General features: G+C 42.4%; 3 protein-coding genes across 4 annotated transcripts; 1 reads left to right on the top strand and 2 right to left on the bottom strand.

Moving 5' to 3' along the window:
* Window positions 1-123: 123 nt before the first annotated feature.
* Window positions 124-11603, bottom strand: gipc2 (GIPC PDZ domain containing family, member 2). The gene is made up of 6 exons (XM_020107562.2): window positions 10963-11603; window positions 3633-3818; window positions 2342-2522; window positions 2049-2161; window positions 1653-1734; window positions 124-1515 (listed from the first exon to the last, which is right to left on the bottom strand). The coding sequence occupies exons 1-6, from the start codon at window positions 11236-11238 to the stop codon at window positions 1364-1366; spliced, it is 990 nt and encodes a 329-aa protein (XP_019963121.1). The 5' UTR covers window positions 11239-11603; the 3' UTR covers window positions 124-1363.
* Window positions 11604-13463: 1860 nt separating this feature from the next.
* On the bottom strand, window positions 13464-16974 carry dnajb4 (DnaJ heat shock protein family (Hsp40) member B4). Its single transcript, XM_020107551.2, has 3 exons — window positions 16622-16974; window positions 14877-15448; window positions 13464-13843 (listed from the first exon to the last, which is right to left on the bottom strand). The coding sequence occupies exons 1-3, from the start codon at window positions 16830-16832 to the stop codon at window positions 13613-13615; spliced, it is 1014 nt and encodes a 337-aa protein (XP_019963110.1). The 5' UTR covers window positions 16833-16974; the 3' UTR covers window positions 13464-13612.
* Window positions 16975-18249: 1275 nt separating this feature from the next.
* Window positions 18250-22012, top strand: slc25a24l (solute carrier family 25 member 24, like). 2 transcript variants are annotated; one of them, XM_069510577.1, is made up of 11 exons: window positions 18250-18390; window positions 18522-18635; window positions 18718-18844; window positions 19317-19404; window positions 19906-20017; window positions 20113-20271; window positions 20665-20802; window positions 20904-21014; window positions 21214-21381; window positions 21462-21600; window positions 21690-22012. In XM_069510577.1, exons 2-11 carry the CDS (start codon window positions 18594-18596, stop codon window positions 21875-21877), a joined length of 1272 nt encoding a protein of 423 aa, XP_069366678.1. In that variant the 5' UTR covers window positions 18250-18390; window positions 18522-18593; the 3' UTR covers window positions 21878-22012. The 2 variants fall into 2 exon arrangements, with proteins under 2 accessions (XP_069366678.1, XP_019956615.2); XM_020101056.2 differs by having other exon boundaries at window positions 18380-18635.
* The last annotated feature ends 135 nt before the right edge of the window (window positions 22013-22147 follow it).

Raw genomic sequence — 22147 nt, 5'->3', positions numbered from 1 at the left:
TATCCAGAAATGAAGCTGAAACATTCTGGATGTTGAACGCTGCCATATTGTGCATTTAGAGACATTTCACCCCATTTTTAAATCATCAAATGAGTAAATTGTGAGCAATAACAACACTGCAGCTAGAACTATATCAAATTTTATTGTCTATTAACAATAGTGATCCCTTATGGTTCGTCAAACAACAACAACTGCCGTGAACAGTTAACATCAGCAGATGACACTAATCAAGTCACTATTTAAATTCAGTTTGACAGTGATTTTAAATAGTGCAGTTACATCAATGCGAGTGCATTTATTTAAGACATTGGATTTGCAATTGATCCCATTCCAGGCGCCGCCTTCAAAATGGCTTCCGAGTCTCGCCACGTGTCTGCGTAGACAATGTCTTACAGCATCTGATTTTTCACGATAAAATAAATTACAGGAAAAAAACTAATAAGCGTGCGTCTCTGACTATGCCTCAGTTCGTGACATGTCAACAGACTGGAACAGCATGAGAAACATAAGGAATGTTGGTGGAATGTGTCGTTAAACCCTGATAAAGGCATTTAAAGATCAAAACCCTCTTTATTGCTCAGTCTCTGACAAATGGACGCAAGGCTCACGCTGAGACATTTAAGGGCACAGAGAGAATCGCAAAGCAAACTAACGTTAATGACGAGAGCGTGGTGGACGCTCTGATAGTTCTTTACTAAGAGGTCATCGAAAAAGATTTCAAAGATGAGAGGGGAAATAAAAAGGTCTTGTTTCAGACAGAAATATTGCTACAATCACTATAATTACACTAAGATGCTGCTGCTAGAAAATCAGCAGCATTTTCACATATAAAAAAAAAAAGCCTATAAAAAGCTGTGTGACACATCTGTATGCTCAAAGTTACACAGCTGTAAAGAATGATTAAAACCGCGTGATTGTTTTACAATTTAAAGTTGTGCAAGTACCATTTACAACCAGCGTGATGAGTCACTGTTGACTTCTTCAGCTGGTCTGACTGAGGAACAGCATCAGGTGCAGAGATCCTGCCTCTATAGTGGGACGTAGTTCGATACAACATCTGGATTTAATCACCAACACCTCTGTACACGAGAGGCCGGTCCAGTGCTGGAAACGGAATTCCACACGACATGGATCATTTGACAAGATTACACCCGAACCCCGACATGTGAAATGAAGTCGACGTCCAAGTGCCAAGCTACAGCTAACAGCTAAGTGACGGTGGTGGACACTTTATCCACCGCTGTTTGTGCAGGATGAAGTTTGTCCAGTCGGCTTCTGATGGTTGGAAGGGGTGAGATGAGGGAGTGTGAGTGTGTGTGTGTGTGTGTGTGTGTGTGTGTGTTTGGACAGGCAGGAGCAAAACTTAAAATCTTCCCTGCTTGGCGTCACCGATGGCGCCCCACACGTCGAAGACAAACTCATCCGGAAAGGCAAAGTCCCCGAGGGTCTCGTCTAACGCCATGGCGAATTCGTCCGGGTTTTTCTTGTCGCGGCCGACCTCGACCATCGTGGCAGCTGGAGAGAGAAGAGACCTTTCTATATCACATCATCAAAATGAACCGTAGAGATTTATTTTGGAGGTAACGTTATCACTACGCTCTCAGACGTCTCGATGATCATAAAGAGTGACTGACAGTGTTGATATCACTCACCCAGTTCCGTGTCCCTGATGCCCATGTAGCTCTCCAGCAGGTCATCCACTTTCTTCACCGCCTTCTCCTCAAACTCTGTCGGCTGGAAAACACAAACAAGTCATTCAGTTTGTTTCGTCCATCGTCCCCAGGATGTTGCAAACTTTCATCAAACTGTTTTCAATGGTGAGAGGGACAAACGAGTGTATGAGTATACATCCCGGTCTGCGTGCATCTTCCTGAAATATATTCCTCATTAAAATGTGCAAAGGGAGAACACAGCTCGTTCTCCCAGTGGAGGACACTCACAATATAAAGTGAGGGACAGTGAAGTGGAATGAATTTAAATAAACTCTCATCCACTGATACTTGAGCTGTCACATCCAGGTCTCAGTGAGATAATCCAGAGACACTTACCTCCTCCTCCACAGTAGCTGGGCCCTTGGAGCGGAGTCTCAGCGTCCCCTTCCCTGTCCCGATTTTGTTGTCACTGGCAGGTTTGGCACCCTTCGACCTGGGCTCAAGCATTTCTACCAATCAGAGCAGAAGCAGTATCTTGTTTGAATTGTTTTTTCTAAAGATGAAGTTTATTTAAATAGCATCAATATGGGTAATATATGTAAATACAACAATAAAGTAGAACAGCAGGTGCAGTAAGGTGTTGATGCTGGTGTCTCTTGAGTGTCCTTCTCTTCTTGTTTCCTACTCACCGAAGGCCTTCATGGGCTCGACCAGTTTGAGTGTGAAGGCTTTGTCTCTGGGCAGCTCTTTGAGCATGCGGGCGACCTCGTAATGTCGTATCCCGATGATGTTACGTCCGTTAATGCACTCTATGTGGTCGCCCACGCAGATCACCTTCACCCCGTCCACAACACTGCCCTCTTTGATACGCTGCCATGAAAAGAGAGAGGAGGGAGGAGGGGGCACAGCCAAACCAGAAAAAGACAAAAATCAGTGACAAGTTTTAACTTAAAGACAATGAAATGAAAATAACAACGTTTGTTTCTGTATGAGAATTAAACGGCTTTAACAACTGTTGTGCAAATATATCTGCTCCACCAGGTTTGGAGCAGTTTTCATATAAATGATAAGAAATATGTTCATTTCAATACATGTTTGGTTTCAGACAGATTTTGTAAATCTGGGCAGAAACGTTTCATGTTCTTCAGGGTCTACAAGTTGTTCTGTTTATTTTAGATGTGTGAGCTGCAGTAGTTTAATTGTCCAGACAACTCAGATTAAAAGCGAATGAATTAGTAAACTGATCGATGGCCAGTTTGACTTTATCTTCATAGAGGCAGCATCTCCTCAGGAGCTGATGAGGTACAGCAGCATCACAGAACTCATTCCAGTGTCAGATTTATCAAGATGCAGTGCAGCTTCAGAATCACATGATGGCACATATGAGCAGCTTGTTCTGAGAATGAAGAAGCAACTTCGACCAGCTCGCATCAGGGAACAACGTACAGGCTGAATCATGATTTCCACCCTGAAGTTTGGCCGTCATGCATAAAAGTTATTACAGTGTAAAATATAGAATAGCCAGCTGCTGTTTTGTAGATACAAAGAAAGAGCATGTTTAATCAAATATAATCATAAAGTTTCTTTGCTGATTTTAGTATTTCCCTTAATTTATTCTTCACTTTACTTGTATAATATGATATTTTGCATGGTTGTGTGTTATTAGGTGTTTTTTTTTTTAATACAAGTACATTTTTCTACTTTGATGGCTAATAATGATGTTGTATTCATATTCTAATCCTTTCCACTATCAGTTCAGTATTAATCAGTGACAGGATCAATAATGGGTAAATCCAGAATTCAGGTTAGCAGGTCAAAATTTCTCTTTGGCTTCTTGAGCGTTATCATTAATCTTAACTGAATTAAAATCTAAAACCACGACTGTTATCATCCCTGCATGGATATAAACTCAATCACATGGCAGCAGCAGTGCCGAGGATAAAATCATGCGGCTACAGGTCAGGAGCTTCACATTCTCACCTTTATGAAAGCGTAGCCTGCTCCGTTGTCGGTGATGGTGAGGCCGAGAGCGTCCTCAGATTTATGAACTTCTACCTCCTTCTTGATTCCTTTAATGTGGGCGAAGATAAAATCCTCCAGGCCGATCTGGCCCCCCAGCAGCTTGTCCATGTCGATCTTGTGGGTGTTGAGTGTGCAGAACATGATCTGTGCCAAGACGTACAGCAGGCATGTAGTACATTTACAAATACGTACAAAAACAAACAGGAAATACACAGTCAATTGGTTTGGATAAATAAATTAAAAAAAGACCATAAAATGTTTCTGATGAGGAAAGACAAATTCAAATGTTGATCAGTCATTTGTTTTTTGGGCTCTAAAACTCTGAAGAGTGAATCTCTTGAGCACAGTTAGAAAAATAATCTCTGTTTTTAGTCACGTTGTGAAAACTGAGCCAGATTCAAAAATAAAAAGTGTGGATGACAAAGTGCTGCATCAGAAGGCTAAATACAGGAATCATCAGGGGGCAGCATGGTTAGTTATGTCCTCTTCCACCCCAGGGTGTCATTATTCTAAATCTGAGTATTTAACTGAGCTGTGTTTTAGGCCCCCAGGCCGAACCAGACATTGATGAAGCCAAAGGGGAAAATGACCTTTCCTCCTCTGCCAGAAAAGAAAAAATCTGGCTTCACACAGTGTGGCTGCTACATCTTGGCAGGACACAGAGACACAGAAATGTGATCACCCACATACACAAGTGTCCACATTTAACGACACATTAAAACAGAGACACGACACCGAAACCTGGGACGAGGAGTAAACCGGTTGTGAATCATTTATTCTCCTCTGACTCAGCGAGACAGGTATTATTAATATGCTCTACTTTTATTGCTATTCATAGCTTATGTTAGTCAGATAAACCTATTCAGATATATGCCCATATATAAATAAGGAGTTTAAAAAACACAGAGATTTAGAGGTCGACTTCCGGGTTGCACGGTAGAAAGGGATTGATTTGCACTGGTTCATCAGGAAGACGACCTTTGTGCACCAATCAGGCTCTGGCAGCGAGGAATGCCTTGTCTGGGCCTTTTTTTTTTTTCTGAGCAACAACGAGGGCCGTTCTCACTCACACACACAGCTGACATGGCCTCATGCGTTGCCTTGGGAGACCAGACTATTAAAGAATGGGATTATAATGGAGAGGAGGCCGCTGGAGGAGAAGAGAGAGAGTGGACGTTATAGGAGGGAATCTGTGCGGCGAGGAAAGGGTGAACTGTAGCTGAATTGATGTCTCTCTTTCTTTCTTCTCCATAACAGACACCCCGCCCCAGGCCAGGTTATTACCCAAGAGCGAGTGGGAGGAACAGCAGTGGACGCCTACAACGCGGTTACCAAGACGGCCGACTGCATTAAGCCGCTTCTCTGCAACACAAGCAGCTCTCAGCACTCCTCTCCTCCGGCTGGGCTGACGGCCACAGCTCGTTTGCACCGTCGGGTGTAGCTGGGGGTGCAGAGAGCGGCGCCTCATACTGCAGCAACTGTCTCTCCTCCAACGACCTCACAAGAACAGACACTACACCTCCCACTGTCTGCACAACACTGGCTTAGACCTTGATAACCACATGGAAAAGGGCAAGTCGAAGGAGATGCACTGCAATCTGCAGAGCATCACCCACGACAAGCAAATTTATGAGGTCAATGCTTTCAAAAGAGGAATGAAAATATACAAAATGTGATAAAATAATGAGTTCAGAGCCGTCAAACTTGAGAAAACTTCCTGAAAATTCTGGGTCCGGCATTGCCGAGTACACAAATCTATGTACTTATCCATTATCACATCTTTAAATGTACCCGAAATAAACTGCAGTTTCCTTTTCCTGGAAATTTGTTGAGCTGAAAATAATAAGTGATTACTGGTTTACATACTTGCTATACAACAGTGATAGCAATCATCACTTCCATGCAGGGTTAGAAGTGCAGCACTATCAGATGGGTACTCTGTATCGGCCGTTATGCAAAGTCAAGGAATTGGTGTTGGGAAAGGAAAACGAGGCATCGAAACATCCCAGGTTAAAAAGTCATAATCACTAAATTACAGTTACAGTTTTGTCCCCTTTCAGGAAAATGCAAATAGCTCGGCAGGTCACAAAGGAAAACAGCGGACATTGTACAATAAGAATAATATAGTGCAGGCATTTAATCTTCTCTCCACAGTTCTTCACCTACGTTTACTCTCTATACAGATAAATTACAAATCAATTCTACTGCCTGTGTTGGCAGAAATGTAAAGCTTGATGATACACTGGAGCTGTGAAATATTCCCTGCATTTAAAACAGTGCCGACTAAAAGCTGAACCACACAGTCCACTAACAGCCTCTTCAGCTGCTCTTGTAATGACGGAGAAGAGGTTTAGAAAGATTCAATAGAGACTGTCACGCTCATACTGGGGAGACACTCAGTGAAACAATGTTGTTCCCATCTCTGGTGTTCATCGAATGTTATTTCTGCATTGCATGTTTTAGTAGTTACCGGGGACTGCTGACCTAAGCTGTGAGTAATGTGGTGTGGCTGAGTTTTAAACAGGAAATCACATTCATCAGCGTTTAAGCCAGTGTAATCATTTACCTGACTGCGGATGTGATATATTAATGAAACTTTGTAATGTGGCCATGATTAAGCTGACTGCCACAGAACCATTCATAGTCAGTCTCACATTTGATCATGTGGTCAGTTATCATTGATGAATTTATGAATTTAGGTCAAACTCTCCTCTGATCACATCACCACCCATCGGTCACATCGATACTCAGACTAACGTGAACCTGAAATTACTTCAGAAAACATGTTGTTGTGCTGAACGACTTTCCACTGCATCACTTCTGGTAAACAAGTACTGAAAACACAATGAGATCCAGTCCAGTCACACACACCTGAGGTCTGTTTCTGCAGCTTCACTTAGTGTCACGTTGGTTTTCTCTCAGCCGTGTAGTGTGCACACGGGCACAAAGGTTCATGCTCATTTGCTTATCACATATGCAATAACCAGTAACCATGTACGCACACGCACGCACGCACACACACAAATTATTAATAAGTTCTGTCGAGCTTTTCCTCGGAAAAACCACAGAATTTCTTTTCAATTGTTAAAGTGATCCTACTAGATGAGAGGAAATGATTTGGCAAACAAAATATTTGAATACACGTATTATATTTATATGTCATGTTATAGGCAATGAAATTTCAGCCATAAATTCTACCTTTACAAAGATGAGTAGGTTTGAGGCATATTCATTGAATTATATGTTACTACACCTTAGTGGTGCTGAGGTGGACAGAATTACAACGAGAGGTGTTTCTAATGTTCTTACCGTCTCATGAGGAAAATATTTTATTAAAAGTTAATAGTACAAGTATAAAATTACGACTAACTGCAGCATCAATAATAAGTGTTGAATTATTAAAAGGTCGTAGAGCTATTGTACTAGATGGTATTAAATTATACACGTTTACTTAACAAAGTGGCCAGTGTAAGAACATAATGTATAAATATAGTGATGATTATTTTAGTCATGTTGCTGCACGTCAGAAATCCCCTAAAGGTTTTCTGAGCAAACTGTTTCCCACAGAACTAAAATGGATTTACAGCTCTAACAACCAGTCACTCAAGCTCATGTGCTGATGGGTCTAAGAGGCCTCTGTCTTAATAGTCTCCACATGCAGTTAAGTCTGGTTAGCCTTAACTGTAATTCATCCTGACGCTTGCATGCTTGGCTTTTACACATTATCTAGGAAGTGAGTGCAGGAGCTCAGCTAATACAAACTGCAGACTAAAGCTCAAATGAGAGCGTTTCACCTAATCCCTCCCTCCTTCCCCCCCCGCTTAAGAAATGTCTGGCTGCAAAACATGGGAAGTGCAACCACCTGGAAGTGACGATACAAAAACGACCACAGCCCACATATTCAAACTGTAGGCAAATGGCTGCTTTCAGGGAGCAGAGGGCAGGCTCGCTGCAACAGGCAGGTGGACAAAAAGCAAAGTCGCGGCGCCACACCTAAAACTCTGCAGCTGTCAGGGACAATAACCAGACTTTCACCTGAGCAGAGAGAGCAGATAAAACCTCCCAGAGTTGACATAATGTATGTACTGTTTGCACTGTAAAGCCTTCACTGGATTTAATTTGTTCAAATTATAATAATTCTGATACCAGTTATTTCCCTCACACAAATTCCTTCCAATCAGTTCTGCCTCCTAAATAAAGTTACTGACTCTGGGCTGGACTGAACCATAAGGTCTACTGTCTAATTAGGACACAACAACTGTCTGTTTGAAGAGCAATGTTTAACCTATTAGAGGCAAGGAAGACAATAACCATTGTTCATTACATAATTCTTATCAGGCTGCAGCCAAGCACTCATCTAACCGCAGTGTGACAGAGACACTAGTTTAGAAACAGCAACCATCATGGTTTCTGTGCGGCTCGGGCAGCGGTAGAGAAAATGAGCCTACGTGTTAGAAATAAATAACAAATCCTGCTGCATCCCTGAAAACTGAGTTTTGTTGGGATATACCGATAAACTCTATGTACGTAACAATATCCAGTTCCTTTCCATTACGCAAAAATGATAATATATATAATATAACATTAAGGTGATAAGAAGTACAGAGAATGAGTTTTGTCCATGTCCCATAGACTAACATGGAGGAAGTGGGGTTTATAAGAGTTTACTTTTACATGTTATTGTATACAGTCTATATACACTGAGTTACCAGTTTATTAGGTACACAAGCATAAATAAATGTGGTCTAATAACAACAGACCTGCAGTGTATCCTCCCTTGTTTTTGTTGGAAGTCTTTCAGGGAAATGTTGGTCATTATCGAGGATATGCTGCTGTTGCCTTGTACTGTGTTTCAATGAGAGGTATTTCAACATTTACTCTTCCCCCACTGATACCTAAATGGGGGAACAAAATATTAGAAACACCTCTCAACATAATCCAAAGCATACATTTGGAACCAGTAGCAAAATGCACGTATCACATTGGCACCAGTACTCAGCTTTACTTAGAGGTATCCCATGGGAAATTTGACTTCCTACTTTATCCCTGAAAAGCTGAGCTTTGTTTGGAAGCTTAAATTGTGACACAGGTCACACCCAGGCGACGTACGCACCACATTAAGGTTGGGTGAGGTTCATGGAGGGAGGAGGCCCTGGGCAGAGCTGATCGCCAGGGTCCTCAGAGACGCCTCGGGCTGTGGCTGGGACGGGTTATCTGATCAGAGATTTGAGGCTGTGCCTGAGCCGGACCTGAGGGACTTCCCGTGGCAAAACCTGTGTAGTCTGAATATTATCACATCACACGCCCCCCCCCTCTATCTATTTGTCTTAGTGTGTGTGTGTGCGTGTACAACTATTTGTGTTTCTAAATGGGGGAATACACACATAAGCACACGATTCATCTACTATAAACCAGTGGATGTCAATGTGACATTATCAGCTTAATAACACAGCTTGATATATTAACATTTGGGCCATTATTTTTCTTTGTTACCTACTTGGCAAGAACTGAGGCATCACTCAAAGACAAATCCATTCTGTAAATGCGACAGCTATCAAATTTAATTACTGAAGTATTTTTGTACTTTATATGATCTCGTGTCTCCTTTTACAAGGAGGTCAAGGTTCAAAAATCAGCCACAGAAAAACATTTATGGAGATTGTGGAGGATCAGTGACTTGCTCAAGGACACTTAAACAAATCAGTTACACTTGTAATGCAACCTTCTGAAAAGTATCTAAAATCCCTTATCTATTCAACTCCTCAGTAGAAATATGTTTCATGCTTGGAAAAGAACATGGCACCAACAAGTCTAGACAGAGAAATAAAGTGATGGAAATGACTGATAGACATGATGGAACAAATACAGACGAAAAACAGAAGAGTTAGAGTTTCATTCAGGATAATTTCTGCAATCAAGTCAGAAATATGGAGGTGAACCTCGAGAGAAGTCCTCCACTAATCAAATGTTGATATACTGCATTGTTTGTGAAGCCTTCTATTGGGTCACTGTGTACCACCAACGCCACAAAGACAAATTCCTTTCCAATTATTGCCCTTGTTAAAAGAGGCAACTGTGTCTCTTAGCTTCAAGAGGGGAAGGAAGTTCAAATCTCCAAACCAGGCTGATAACAGGCTGCCCTGCCAGCCAATCTAGTCATGTTCAGGCTGACAAAAGCCAAACATACCACTCACACTTTCCTTTGAGGAGCTTTAGCAGCCTGACACAGACGCTGATTTTGGTTTCAAGACCTGGAATTTTATGTTGATGTTGTCATGGCCACGACAAAACGACCTGGTGTATGGAGCCCAACATTAATTTGTCAGATATCCAGTGACTGGCATAATGAGGACGCAGTCATGGAACACTGAGGTTGCACAGGCTGGGAGAGAGTTGGCAGGGAGAGCCTGTATGAACACTGACTAGCTTTGACACAATTAAAGTTTATGGCCAGCATGGGTCTAATCTCTAAGGCTTATTTTTCTTTATTAATTTTTTCTATATTATTATTCGAATAATTGTTTAGAGTATAAAATGTCCACTTTGACTAGTCTCACCCTAATCCACAACAACTGAAAATCAATTTATTCACACTGGGTTTTTTGTGCATTATAGTGTATGAATGCATGTGTTTGTGTTATTTCTGTATATTTATAGCGTACTGCTACTTTCTGGTATTTTAATGTATGTGAAGCACTTTGTGACTTTGGTCCGAGAGAGGTGCTATAAATAATGAACTTTACTTATTAAATGTTTTGTGTTGTCCAACAATTTCAGTTCACTATGATTTAAAAATTGTTACAAAACCAACTTTCCAATGAATCACTTATCGAACTTACCTGTCTGAATATTAGTCTGTTTATATTGCTTGTATGTGTTGACTATAACAAGTCATTTTATGTTAATGTTGTTCGGTTGCCATTTTAAAAAACAGGGTGAAGATGAAAATCAGCCTGTTGAGCTAACTCTGGTTTATTCACAGTTATTCTGCTGTTAATTAGTGAGCACTGTCGATGTCAAACAAACAAATAAAAATGGGGATTCATTTGGGGGGGGGGGGATATAACAACACTGCCAAGTACAATGGGGGTCAAAAGGGGCCCCAAAGAGAACTATTTGCCCCCACGCCCCCCCAGGAGGTTAATCCGGCCCTGAGCACTTAGTAAAAGTCTGGAAACAAATCTGCGTGAACACTTCAGGTACTGTGAGGAAAACTGAGCTCCAGCCACTGAACGCAACACGAAACCACCTCCACGTTTCTCCCCACTAACTCCAGGTGACATCTTACCTCAGGCGGGCTGATGTTAAACGCCTCGGCTATTTTGGAGTACAGCTCCTTGACGTTGGAGAAGCCCTCGATCCTGCCGGTGGGACTTCCGTGCGCCAGCTGCGTGTGGAACACCAGCTTGGGCCGCAGGTTGGCAGGTGGAGGCGGGAGTCCCGCTCCGTTCACGGTGGATTTACTCGGGTTCCCCGCACCTGCGTGACCGCCGCCGACCTCCTCGTTCTCCACCAAGTGCTCCTTCGTCGACTTGTTCTTCTTCTTCCACGGTCCCAGCGGCATCTTGCTGCTTGTTGTCCGTGTGTTTGTCCTGCGTGTCAAAGCAAAAGGTCCGAGCCGCCGCTACACCATCGAAGTACCTGTTGAGTCCCGAGCCGTCCGTGTTCACTTCCTTCTTTCCTCCGAGCCTTTCCGTCCTCCCTCCCGCGGACACTGGCTCGTGTCCGTCGCCGAGCTTGGCCTCCGGTGTTCCGGCTTCCTGGGTGAGAGTGTGCGGCAGGTAGATGGTGAGTGCGGGATAAAGTCTGCTGGCGGCTCCTCGGCTAACAATAGCTGCTCTGTTGGTCTCTCGGCGTGCGGCGGGACGCAGGCGCAGTGGGACGAGCCGCGGCCCCGCCGGGCAGGAGGGTCAGCCCCGCTGCACCTGCGTCCCACCACCGGAGGACCAGCACCTCAAAACTATTCCTCTGCTGTCTTTACCCACATGGCGTCAAATAATGCAGCTTCCAACCAAATACAACCCAACTGTATCATATTCATATCACATGGCAGCTCTCTGTATCTGATGTCTTCAAATTACAGACATTCATTTTGTCCCCCATTACTTACAATGGAAGCATGTCAGGAGCACATTACTTGCAAATGTATGTACACAGCCTGAATGTGATGCACGTCCCAACCCTTCTCTTTCAATCAGTTCACACATCGTACACCCACTATTTTAAATCGTTGACTAAGCAGAAGAAAAGAAATGTGAGTGACTGAGTTGAGAAGTGAAAAGTGGAGAAAAAAAGGATTTTTAAATAATCTGAAACACTCAGACAACTGAAGAAACACAAGCTGGTCAAAGGTCAAGATGAATGTTGGGAGACAAGATTCAAAACTGTTACTACTAAGCCTATTGTCTAAATTCAACAATTCCTCATGTGATAATATTGTGAATTTAAACTGCTTCTTATTCTTATTAGGACGTCACCTTCCTTCGAGATGAGTCAACATGGAAGCAACACATCTAGTTAAAGACATTTAAATAAAATCATAACATTATTCCTTCTGTGGGCTTAAAACTAGATATCTGTTGTCCTCTGTAAAACAAGCTTTGAAAAAAAACGTTGTACTTGTTAGAAGCTATTTTTTTTTAAAATCAGGTGGGTCTCCTAAATGTTCCATCTTATATATTTAGGTGTTTGTCATAGATTATATTACATGCAGCGATTTCCATCCGGCTGGTGAAGTCACATTGAGCAGGAGCAGGTGTATTTACTCTGCACCGTCCCCTGGATAACAGTGACTCATCATTTACTAAGCTGTTGTGAGTATTTTAGGGACGACAGTGTCGTTTAACAAATCTTTTTCAGTGAAAGGAACAATTCATTCCCCAGCAGAGGCTTGGTAACATTTACATAGACTAATGGTTAAATAACATGATCATTATTTGAGGGATGGATGAAATAAAACGCTTTTTGCAGGTATGTAATAATTACACCAGCGGTTATATTGCTTTTATCGAGCCCCCTCCCCCTTGAGTCATGATGAGTGATGTGGCGTCCCCTGGTGGGAAAATGTTACGGTCTCAGCGTTGGCAGCTGATATCCAGCAGCTGAGACCAGACAGCTATATTTACACAGTCATACTTTTTCTATTAGTAACTTCATTCAGTATATTTTTAATTTTAAACTTTGAACTTTCACTGTATAAGTTTTACAACAACAAAATATTCACATTTGACTTTCAAAATATAATATAGTTCTGATTATCCAGATAATTTGCTAATGCCACAGAGAATTCATTATGGGTAATATTGCTATGCAGACTGACTATAAATAGGCCCGAAGCAGCATTAGTGGTTTTAAAGTGATTATAGTTAGAGCACTGTTTATTTCATGGGGGGAGGATTCACCGGATGCCTCTCCATGACTGCAACAGCTCAAAATCAGTTCATGTGGAAATATTTATTTTAAAATTCAAGTTCAGTATCTTCACATGTAAGATTCTTAATTTCACTCCACCACTTCTTTCCTCTTAAATAACTTGTACACTGATTTTTAAGACAGCCTCCAAACTGATACAATCTAAAATGAGAGCACGAAAATGTACGGTTTGGCACTGCAGTTTTTTTTGTGTTTTTTTTTTGGCAACTGTTGATTCATTCACAGCCAAACACTTCCATCAAACAAAAAGATAAAGTGATTGTGAAAAAGACCCACGTACATAAAATATGTACTTTCAGATATTAACGGTCAGTCTGTCGCCTGTATCGACTCGGCAGCATGCACGGTATTTATAAAAACACCAACCAGCTCAAAAATAGAAACTGCTCATTAGTTAGTAGGAGGTCCATCTGTGAGCTGTCCAAACTGTCCTTGTGAGTTTGTTTGGTAACGAGGGGAGTGCTGTCATGCGGTTGTCTCCCCTCATTCTGTCCCTGTCCTTCGTCCTAAGCAGGTAAATGCCGCTTCAAGACGTCCTTGGCGTTGCCGGGCAACGTTTCTGGAAAGTTCACGTCAAACTCCACCACCAGATCTCCTCTCTGCTCGGGGTTTTTGGGTAAGGGGAGGCCCTGTCCAGCCACAGTCTTTCTCAAGCCGGGCTTGACGACGTCTGTGATCTTCATGTTGCACGTCTTGCCGTCTATTGTTGACACGGTAACCGAGCATCCGCACAGCGACTGAAAAGACAGTGATGCAACAGGTGGATCAACAAGAGAATAACCAACCGCACATGATCCACTGCAAACAGCCACATGAAGTCATCCTCGATATCTGACAGTTTGCATCACAATGTATGAATTCACATGTAAAATAATCAAAATGATATTCAATGCAATGAGCTGTGGTCCACTGAGTTATATGAAGCAGCTCTTTCATTTGGACAACAGAGGTAAAATAGAGGTTTTAAAACTTAGCTAGGGCATTATTCTTAAGAGCACTAATGGTGGATGGTGTAGCCAGAGGATTTTTTAAAACTAGTTTACATTAGAAAATATCTTCAACATTTCTTTCTTTGAATCAAACTTTTTACCTTTTCTTTTCTGGATTTTCGTTGATTTCCTCCACTTTATCAGTTTAAATAATTACGTCACAAACACTACGTATTCCCCGTTAAGTTAAACAGAATAAGTCAAATATGTTTATACATGCAAACGTACATAGAAACATGTTGCTCTTCTGCATTTTCTTCTGTCTGTCGACTAATACACCAAAACAATACACCTCGAGCCAGCCAATACTGGCCAATATGTCAGAGCTGTGTGATTTGTCAGCATGATGCAAGGCCGATCTGCTGCTGTTTGTACTCTGCAGCAGTCAAGATATTCAGAGATGAGCGGTGAGATGTATCTCACTGTGTTGAGGACAGTAAGAGGATCCATATAAGTACATCTTGCAGCATGTGTGAGTGTGTGTGTGGGCGGCCACTGCCTCTCTACCCTCCCTGTAATAGAGCTCCTATTTCTCAATGTTGATGAACCAGATTACATAAGTACACATCCAAAGTGTGTGTAGTTCCGTACTATGCTCATAGAGAGCGGCTGAGTGAAGGAAAAACAACTTCTCCAGCAGACTACTTACAGTTTATGGGTTGTGACCAGACTGTTCAGAGCTTTAAAGCAGCTCTCCTGTAAATGTGAGCTCGTTCTGATCAGACTCTATTAATATCACTACACTCAGTCAGTGTGGGTGCCAAAATACAAAGGGCCTCACCTGTCGTAAGCTCACGCGAACAGGATACACAATGTTGGAACCTTCCCGCCTAAAGTGAGGGTGTGGCTTGTCCTTGATGACAAAAACAATGTCGGCAGGAATGGTGTTCGGCGACTCGTCACCCTCCCGTGGGAACGTGATCTTGGTCCCCTCCTTCCAGCCCCGCTTGATCTCGATGGTGAGAATCTTGTCCTCGTTGCGCATGGTCCTGCCGTCTGGATTCAGCCTCTTGCGGGAGATTTTCATCCTCTTGGTGCAGCCGTGGAAGACCTCCTCCAGGGAGACCCTCAGTTCGTGGACGATGGCCGGGTCCTGCTTCCGGCGCTGCTGCCCGATGTGGCCGTCCCGGGGGAAGCCGTTCAGGTTGAAGCTGGTGAAGGAGCCAAAGGGGTCGTTCCCATCCACCTCCATGTCCTCGTCGTCTCGCCCATTGGCCTTACGCCCGAAGAACATCTCGAAGGGGTTTGAGCCACCGAAGAAAGTGGCGAAGGTGGCGTGAGGATCCCCGTGGAAGGTGTAGGTGAAGGTGTTGCCTGGTCCATCACCAGTGGGTCCACTTCCTCCCTTAAGACCTGGTGGAAAAAGGAAATGATTCATCAGTCATCCTGACATTTATGCTGTGGGGGAGTTTAATGCCATAAGTGAAGCCTACTTTGACAACAGACTGACTGACTTTATCAGTCATCGAGTGACCAATATGCTTTAAACCCAGTTTATTAGAGCCTTAATGATTAGTCCATTAATTGGACAGATCATCAACAGACCTCCAGTCAATCCATTTCATAATTTATATCAAACATTAGATGGTTCTTTGAATTTGTCCTGACTTGAGGTGAATATTTATATATATTTGTGTCATCAACCCTTAGTTGGACAAAACAAGTGTTTTGGGCTTTTTTCATTGTGTTTTGATGGGTCATAAGAATCTCTGAGCAGCCCTACAGTTGACTCATCATTGTTTGATGATGACACATCGGAATCCATATTGGTAGACTGCAATCCTGTTTGATAAAATAACTTTAATACTGTATTAAGTTGCTTTAAAGGATATTCAGGAACTCTTTGGGTGTCAAAGTCTCAAAATCTCCTGTTTTACAAAAACAAATGGGTTTGTCTCCTGCCAGTGTTAAGGATCTTGTATTGGCTTCAGTGGGCTCAGCTTTTCAAAGAGGCCATCTGTGACACATGTTTGGGCTTCTTCTTGCATACCTGCATGCTTTACTCAGAAAATACACCTTTTTTACCACATACACTTACTACACTTCCTCCTGCTACCTGGTGAAATCATAATATGGCACCTTTAGTTCTGAATACAAGCCTGTTAGTGACGATCTGTGCTCTTTTCTTCTCTTTCTCACCTCAAACATGCTTCCCACCCATCACCGTCTGGACTGGAAATGAAACCTGCGTGCTCAGAAACTACAGTGTAGGTGCCACACACTGTGCAGAAACCTTCATAACACTGATTTTTCCTACTGAAGCAGCCTCGTTTTGAGGAAAAGAAGATGTGGAAATAGTTTCTTCTTTTGAACACAACTGCAGATATTGAATTACAGGAGGATACTTCTTATAAATGCAGAAGATTGTAGGTGTGTGATGTGTTGGAAAACAGTTTTCTGGGCCTGCTGGCTTGAATTAAATCCAGCTGAGCTTCACATGCAACCTTCCAGCTTTGATAACGGTGCATTAACAACCATCACACAGGGGTGGAAGTATAGGATGTGATTCTAAAGCATGCACATTACCTTCCTCTCCATACTGGTCATAAATCTCCCTTTTCTTCGGATCACTCAGGACTTCATAAGCCTCAGCGATCTCCTTGAATTTCTCCTCGGCGGCTGCAGACTTGTTTTTGTCCGGATGCCATTTCAGCGCCTGTTTTCTGTAGGCTTTCTTGATGTCCTCCTCCGTGGCTCCTTTGGAGATGCCCAGTGTTTTGTAGTAGTCTTTACCCATTTCTCACGTATCCCAGAAAAAAAATGAAAACGATAAGCGGGGTCGTCCCTGAGAGAGAAGCCGGTGGAGGGAGTCTGGTCGACGGATGGCTGTGATGTGACAGATCGGCCTCAGTCCGGACTGACGCACGACGAGCGGCCGCAGACAGACGCACGCTGCGGGACGAGGAGCATCTAGAGGCGGGTTAGTCAACGCTGAGGACCCGGTGATGTCTCTCTGGATGACTGGATGAGCCTCTTTAAATAACCTCAGCTCCCACCCTGCATCCTCGCAGCCAAAGTCAAGCGTAATATAACAAGTCTGTGTGTTTCCGGTGAGAGAGAATAAAGCAGCTGCAGGTCATTCACATGGAAAGTTGTGTTTTATTGATTGGAATAAGATTTGAATAACAATTTTACAAAACGAGGGTATCATTTCCTGATTTTTTCACTTTTAAATTGCAATTATTGGTTTGTCTGTTGAAATAGAAATGTTTGAATTTAATCTAATAACTGCTGTCATGGATTTGTCACATACTAAAGCGTGTAACTACTTTACTTCTCGGGTAATAATACAATTCAGCATTGGATTGGAGTCAGTGGGTCACATGACAGGGGTTTTTATTTATGCTTTTCATGAACTTGACATGACAGGCCTGGTCTTATTTTGAAAAGCTGTTTCCGGTCTTGTTCTATCTGACCCAGTCCAACTCGACACTTTGCTCTGGAATCCAGAGGCAGTTTCTAGAAGGGGGGGGGGGGTGTCACTGACTAAACCTGGCTCCTCTGTACATCATCCAGGTGAGAGGTGACAACTCACACACACACACACACACACACACACACACATATATATATATATATATATATATATCATAAAGATATGATAAACATGTTGCAGGCTTCACGAGAGTTTGGATGTGTTATTATGTGTTGTTATGTGTTATTATGTGTTGTTATGTGTTATTATGTGTTATTATGTGTTAATTATGAGTTAAACAACAATACATTCAAGATGAAACAACATATAGAACTTGATACCGATGACTGTAGATACAATATAAATACAGAAGCAATACTTCGATTACTACTAGTAATAATAATAATAATGATGATGATAATAATAATAATAATATTTTCTTTCCCTACCTTTTGTACTTCATTGAAATTGCTCTCTCTCTCTCTCTCTCTCTTTCTCTCTCTCTCTGTGTGTGTGTGTGTGTGTGTGTGTGTGTGTGTGTGTGTGTGTGTGAGTGTGTGTGTGAGCCACTTGTCTCAAAACATCAAAACCTAAACAGTGAATGTTTTTTCTCTCAGTTGAATACTTACATACATTTATTGTATTAATTGTCTTTATTCCAACCCTCTGTGTGTCTGTGGAGACTCTGTCACCAGGTCCACAAATAGCTCAGTGGCCACATTGTGCTGATGGGGCTGTGGTCGCTTCTCCTGCAGCCACAGCGCCACCTGCTGCCTCACAGGGAAAGTGTGTTTTTTCTCTTGGAGCCAATGATCAGAGCTCATAGCGCTGCATCGTGTCTGGTTGCTGCCAATGAGTCAGCGTCCGTGCAGAGCTGCAGGTTAATAACCTCTGCTGATTATCAATGCTTCATCTCGCTCCTGCAGAGGACAACACGCTGCATTCTGCTTTTGACATTTTTTACACTCCGAATATTAAAAACAACCATTTTCTTAAACAACCATGGATCAGTTCCGTGGGTTATTTGTCAAACTGGACCAAAACAAAGATGGATTCATAACAGTGGCAGAGCTGCACAACGAAATGAGCAAGTATGGGATCATCTCAGCAGATGCCAAGGCCAAGGTAATATGTTCACGATCTTATTTTCCTACTGTATCTATGTGAGTCAGGGTTATTCTATTCATTCATTCATTTTCCCTCCTAGAATATCATTGATTCTTATGACAAGGACAAAGATGGCCTCCTGGATTATAAGGAGTTCCTCAGATACATGATGGACAGAGAGAAGAAATGGAAAATTTATTTTCATGACCTTGACAAGAACAAGTGTGGTGAGTAATTATATTTGCCTCTTAGAAAAATATTCATGTTGCTCAAGGAAACATTAAAAATGTATTGTTGTTAAGTAACACAGGGTTTGTTTAAAACACAGTAAATACAAATATGTATTAGTTTGTTTTTGAATAATTCCACCAACAGTTGTGTTCTGCTGTTTAGAATATAATGTGCTCTGCAGCTGGTGTAGAAGATGTATTGTCCTAGCTGAGCATCGTCTTTATTAATTGCTATAAATGTTAAATTATTCGCTGTTGCCAAGGTCAAACAAGAAAGAAAGCCACACTAACGCAGGAAGTGTTTATAGTACACTGCAGTCCACACTAAACATAGCTTCAGGCTCTGGCCTTTGCACTCAGTGGTGTGCAAGCACTTCCCAGAGATGTGCCATCATACAGTTGTAAAGTTCATACAGTACATACAGTCCCAGTGTCTGTTTGTAATTGTGTGCATTTCTTCTCTGATCAGGGGGGATTGACCAGGACGACGTCATATGTTTGTTTAAGGAGTTAGGAGTGGTCATTTCAAAGCCGAATGCAAAAAAAATAATACAAATGTAAGATTTTTCTGCCAACCATACCTCATGGACTCATTTCTAACATGTGGACAAATGCTTTAGAACAATAATCTCATTAGACGAGTTCCCGACACTGATGTGATGCACATTTTACATTTCACTGGTGTCACTTTAACATAAGGAACCCTCACATTGTGGGTAATCGATCATTTATTATTTTATTAATTGATTAAGTTTGGGTTGCCAGATCTATGTATGGATTCAGTCCTAACCTTTATTTTGTAACTGCAGACTTCATTATTAAAGAAAGTAGGAAGATAAGATGGAACACCTGCCTTTAATTTCTGTGTCATTTATAATTCCTTATTACTGCTGGGTAACAATCACTCATTAATAATGACAGTACTGGCAACCTTTACTATAGAGACCTCTGCACACTATTATCAAATGAAGATGATTTACTTTGTGATGAAACATAGTCAGTAGCACAGTGAATATTTGCTGTGTGTGTGTGTGTGTGTGTTTGTTTGTTTATGGCAGGATGGATAAGGACAGTTCCATGACAGTGGACTGGGGCGAGTTCCTGCACTACGTCATCCTCAACCCTGTGGACAACATTGGGGAGCTGGTGACCTCATGGAAACACCAGCTGGTAAGAAGAGCTGCTCAGGCGTCTGTCATAATGATTAAAAAAAACAAAAAACCACAAACGAGGGTAAATGTGATTCGTCATTTGTGCGTCTGCAGGTTTTTGACGTCGGGGAGAGTCGTGCGATGCCTCTTGAATTCCCTGAGGAGGCGTCTGGTTTTGGTGCTTGGAGGACGTTTGTTCTGTCCGCAGGTCTGGCTGATGCTGTGTCCAGGACTGTGACGGCGCCCATCGACCGCCTTAAGACCCGACTTCAGGTCAGCTCTGTGGACAGGTGCATGGTGCTGATTCTGTTCTGACTTTTGTTTTAAACATCACTTAAGCGACAACTAGAGCTGCAGAACTTCTCACACAGCATGAAGCTCAAACACGTTTCAGTAAGGTTTTTAGATTTCAAAGTGCAGTAACATTTATTGTACTTATATGTACTTATGCCTTCATTCGTTCAGAGGTCCACTTACTAACCTTCAGCCCCTTCAACCAAACCTATAATGTTTTGTATTCGATGACAAAAGAGCACAAGATGCAGTTTGAGGCTCATAAAACTAGTCATTGGAGCTCGGATGATTGTTTTACATCCACTGCTCTTCAATATATCTCTGCTTCTCACTGCACATTTACTGCTTGACTGTTTCCTGTGCACTCTACAGGTGCATGGATCCAGGGCCTTCTCCCAAGGCTTCCAGGAGATGAGAGCAGGTGGTCTGCGGTCGATGTGGCAGGGCAACGCTGTCAACGTGCTCAAAGGAACGCCGCAGTCGACCCTACAGTGTCTTATCTACGCCCAGGTCAGGCTTACGGTAGCAGGCAGGCAGATTCTCGAGTATGAATTATTGAGGAACCATTCTCTTGTTTCTGTGCATGCTCAGAGCTTCTCTGCTCTGTCCAGATGAAGTTGTACACCCAAAACCAAACCCACGAGACTCTGACGGTGCAGCAGCGCTTCGGGTTGGGCTGTGTGTCCGGTGCCGTTGTTCATGCTGCCTTCTACCCTTTAGAGGTATCAGAGATCAGTGGCAGGTGTGAGTGCTTCAACATTTCTGTCCTGTCCCTTAACAGCTGAGCATTATTTACATATATATTATTACAAGGTGAAATGTCAGTGTGTCACATTAATGAGGCTTTGGTTTCAAACACTGGGTTTATTGTGTCAGTGGAGGTTCAGTTGAATAACCTCTCTCCTTCTATCTGCCCTCCAGGTGTTGAAGGTGAGACTCAACCTGCAGCAAATTGGAAATTACCATGGCATGGTGGCCTGTGCCCGCTCCATTTACAGAAATGAGCGTATGTCCTCGTTTTACAGAGGATTCAAACCCAGCATCCTGTGCATGATCCCCTACGCGGGTGTGGAGTGTGCAGTTCATCAGGTGAGACAGAACAAAAACTCAAAGATTAAAACCTGTTTTCATTTGACAAACCTGCTGTAATTGTTTTCTTTGTGTTGCAGTCCATTATGAACTGGGCAAAGAGTGATCCAGCCTACAACAGTGACTCCAAACTGTTTTTCTTCAGTTTCGTGGCCTTTGCCTCCGGACAAATGACCAGTTACCCACTGGCAGTGATCCGCACTCAGCAGCAGGCTCAGGGTAACATTTATGTTTAGATTAACATGGTTGAGCTTTTTCTAATCAATCTGACAACATGTTTTCCTCATCATCATTTGTTTGTTTTGCAGCTTTCCGCTCTGATTCACGTCCAGCTTCAGGCATTTTACAAGGACTTATTGATATATATGAAAGACGTGGACTCAGAGGATATTACAACGGCATGGGAGCCAGCTTTGTCAGGGCGGTTCCATGTGCCTTGATAAACTACACTTTAACTAGAAAATTTGAAAACGTGTTTTCTTCCATGGAGTCCTGAGGTTTGGCAGAAATGTTGTTTTCTTTGCATGCTGTGATTTTGATTTTAAACAACATGTTTCAGGGACGTTTTCGGGAACATGAGGACGATACAAAAAAATGTGGACTGTTGTTAATGGTGTTAATGGGAAGTGAGTGAAAAATAACTGGATTCTGAAAAAACTGTGAAAGACTAAATCTCCGAGACATGAATTATAATGTGATACAGCCTTTAATGCCTCTGCAGCTTTTTAAGTCATGTTAACAGTTTTTCCTTTGATTAGGATCCTGA

This window comes from Paralichthys olivaceus, chromosome 16, assembly GCF_024713975.1.
Source record: "Paralichthys olivaceus isolate ysfri-2021 chromosome 16, ASM2471397v2, whole genome shotgun sequence".
Taxonomy (NCBI): domain Eukaryota; kingdom Metazoa; phylum Chordata; class Actinopteri; order Pleuronectiformes; family Paralichthyidae; genus Paralichthys; species Paralichthys olivaceus.
This window is presented reverse-complemented; position numbering and strand designations above follow the sequence as displayed.

What these genes read in the sequence shown, in the direction of transcription:
- slc25a24l (XM_020101056.2), top strand. Translation starts at nt 18,513, where the DNA reads ATGGATCAGTTCCGTGGGTTATTTGTCAAACTGGACCAAAACAAAGAT. An exon ending in CAGCAGATGCCAAGGCCAAG is followed by an intron (nt 18,636 to 18,717) that starts GTAATATGTTCA and finishes TTTCCCTCCTAG; the next exon opens with AATATCATTGATTCTTATGA. An exon ending in CCTCATGGAAACACCAGCTG is followed by an intron (nt 20,018 to 20,112) that starts GTAAGAAGAGCT and finishes GTGCGTCTGCAG; the next exon opens with GTTTTTGACGTCGGGGAGAG.
- gipc2 (XM_020107562.2), bottom strand. Translation starts at nt 11,238, where the DNA reads ATGCCGCTGGGACCGTGGAAGAAGAAGAACAAGTCGACGAAGGAGCAC. An exon ending in TTAACATCAGCCCGCCTGAG is followed by an intron (nt 3,819 to 10,962) that starts GTAAGATGTCAC and finishes GTCTTGGCACAG; the next exon opens with ATCATGTTCTGCACACTCAA. An exon ending in CGAGCCCATGAAGGCCTTCG is followed by an intron (nt 2,162 to 2,341) that starts GTGAGTAGGAAA and finishes TCTGATTGGTAG; the next exon opens with AAATGCTTGAGCCCAGGTCG.
- dnajb4 (XM_020107551.2), bottom strand. Translation starts at nt 16,832, where the DNA reads ATGGGTAAAGACTACTACAAAACACTGGGCATCTCCAAAGGAGCCACG. An exon ending in TGACCAGTATGGAGAGGAAG is followed by an intron (nt 15,449 to 16,621) that starts GTAATGTGCATG and finishes TTTTTCCACCAG; the next exon opens with GTCTTAAGGGAGGAAGTGGA. An exon ending in TTCGCGTGAGCTTACGACAG is followed by an intron (nt 13,844 to 14,876) that starts GTGAGGCCCTTT and finishes CTGTCTTTTCAG; the next exon opens with TCGCTGTGCGGATGCTCGGT.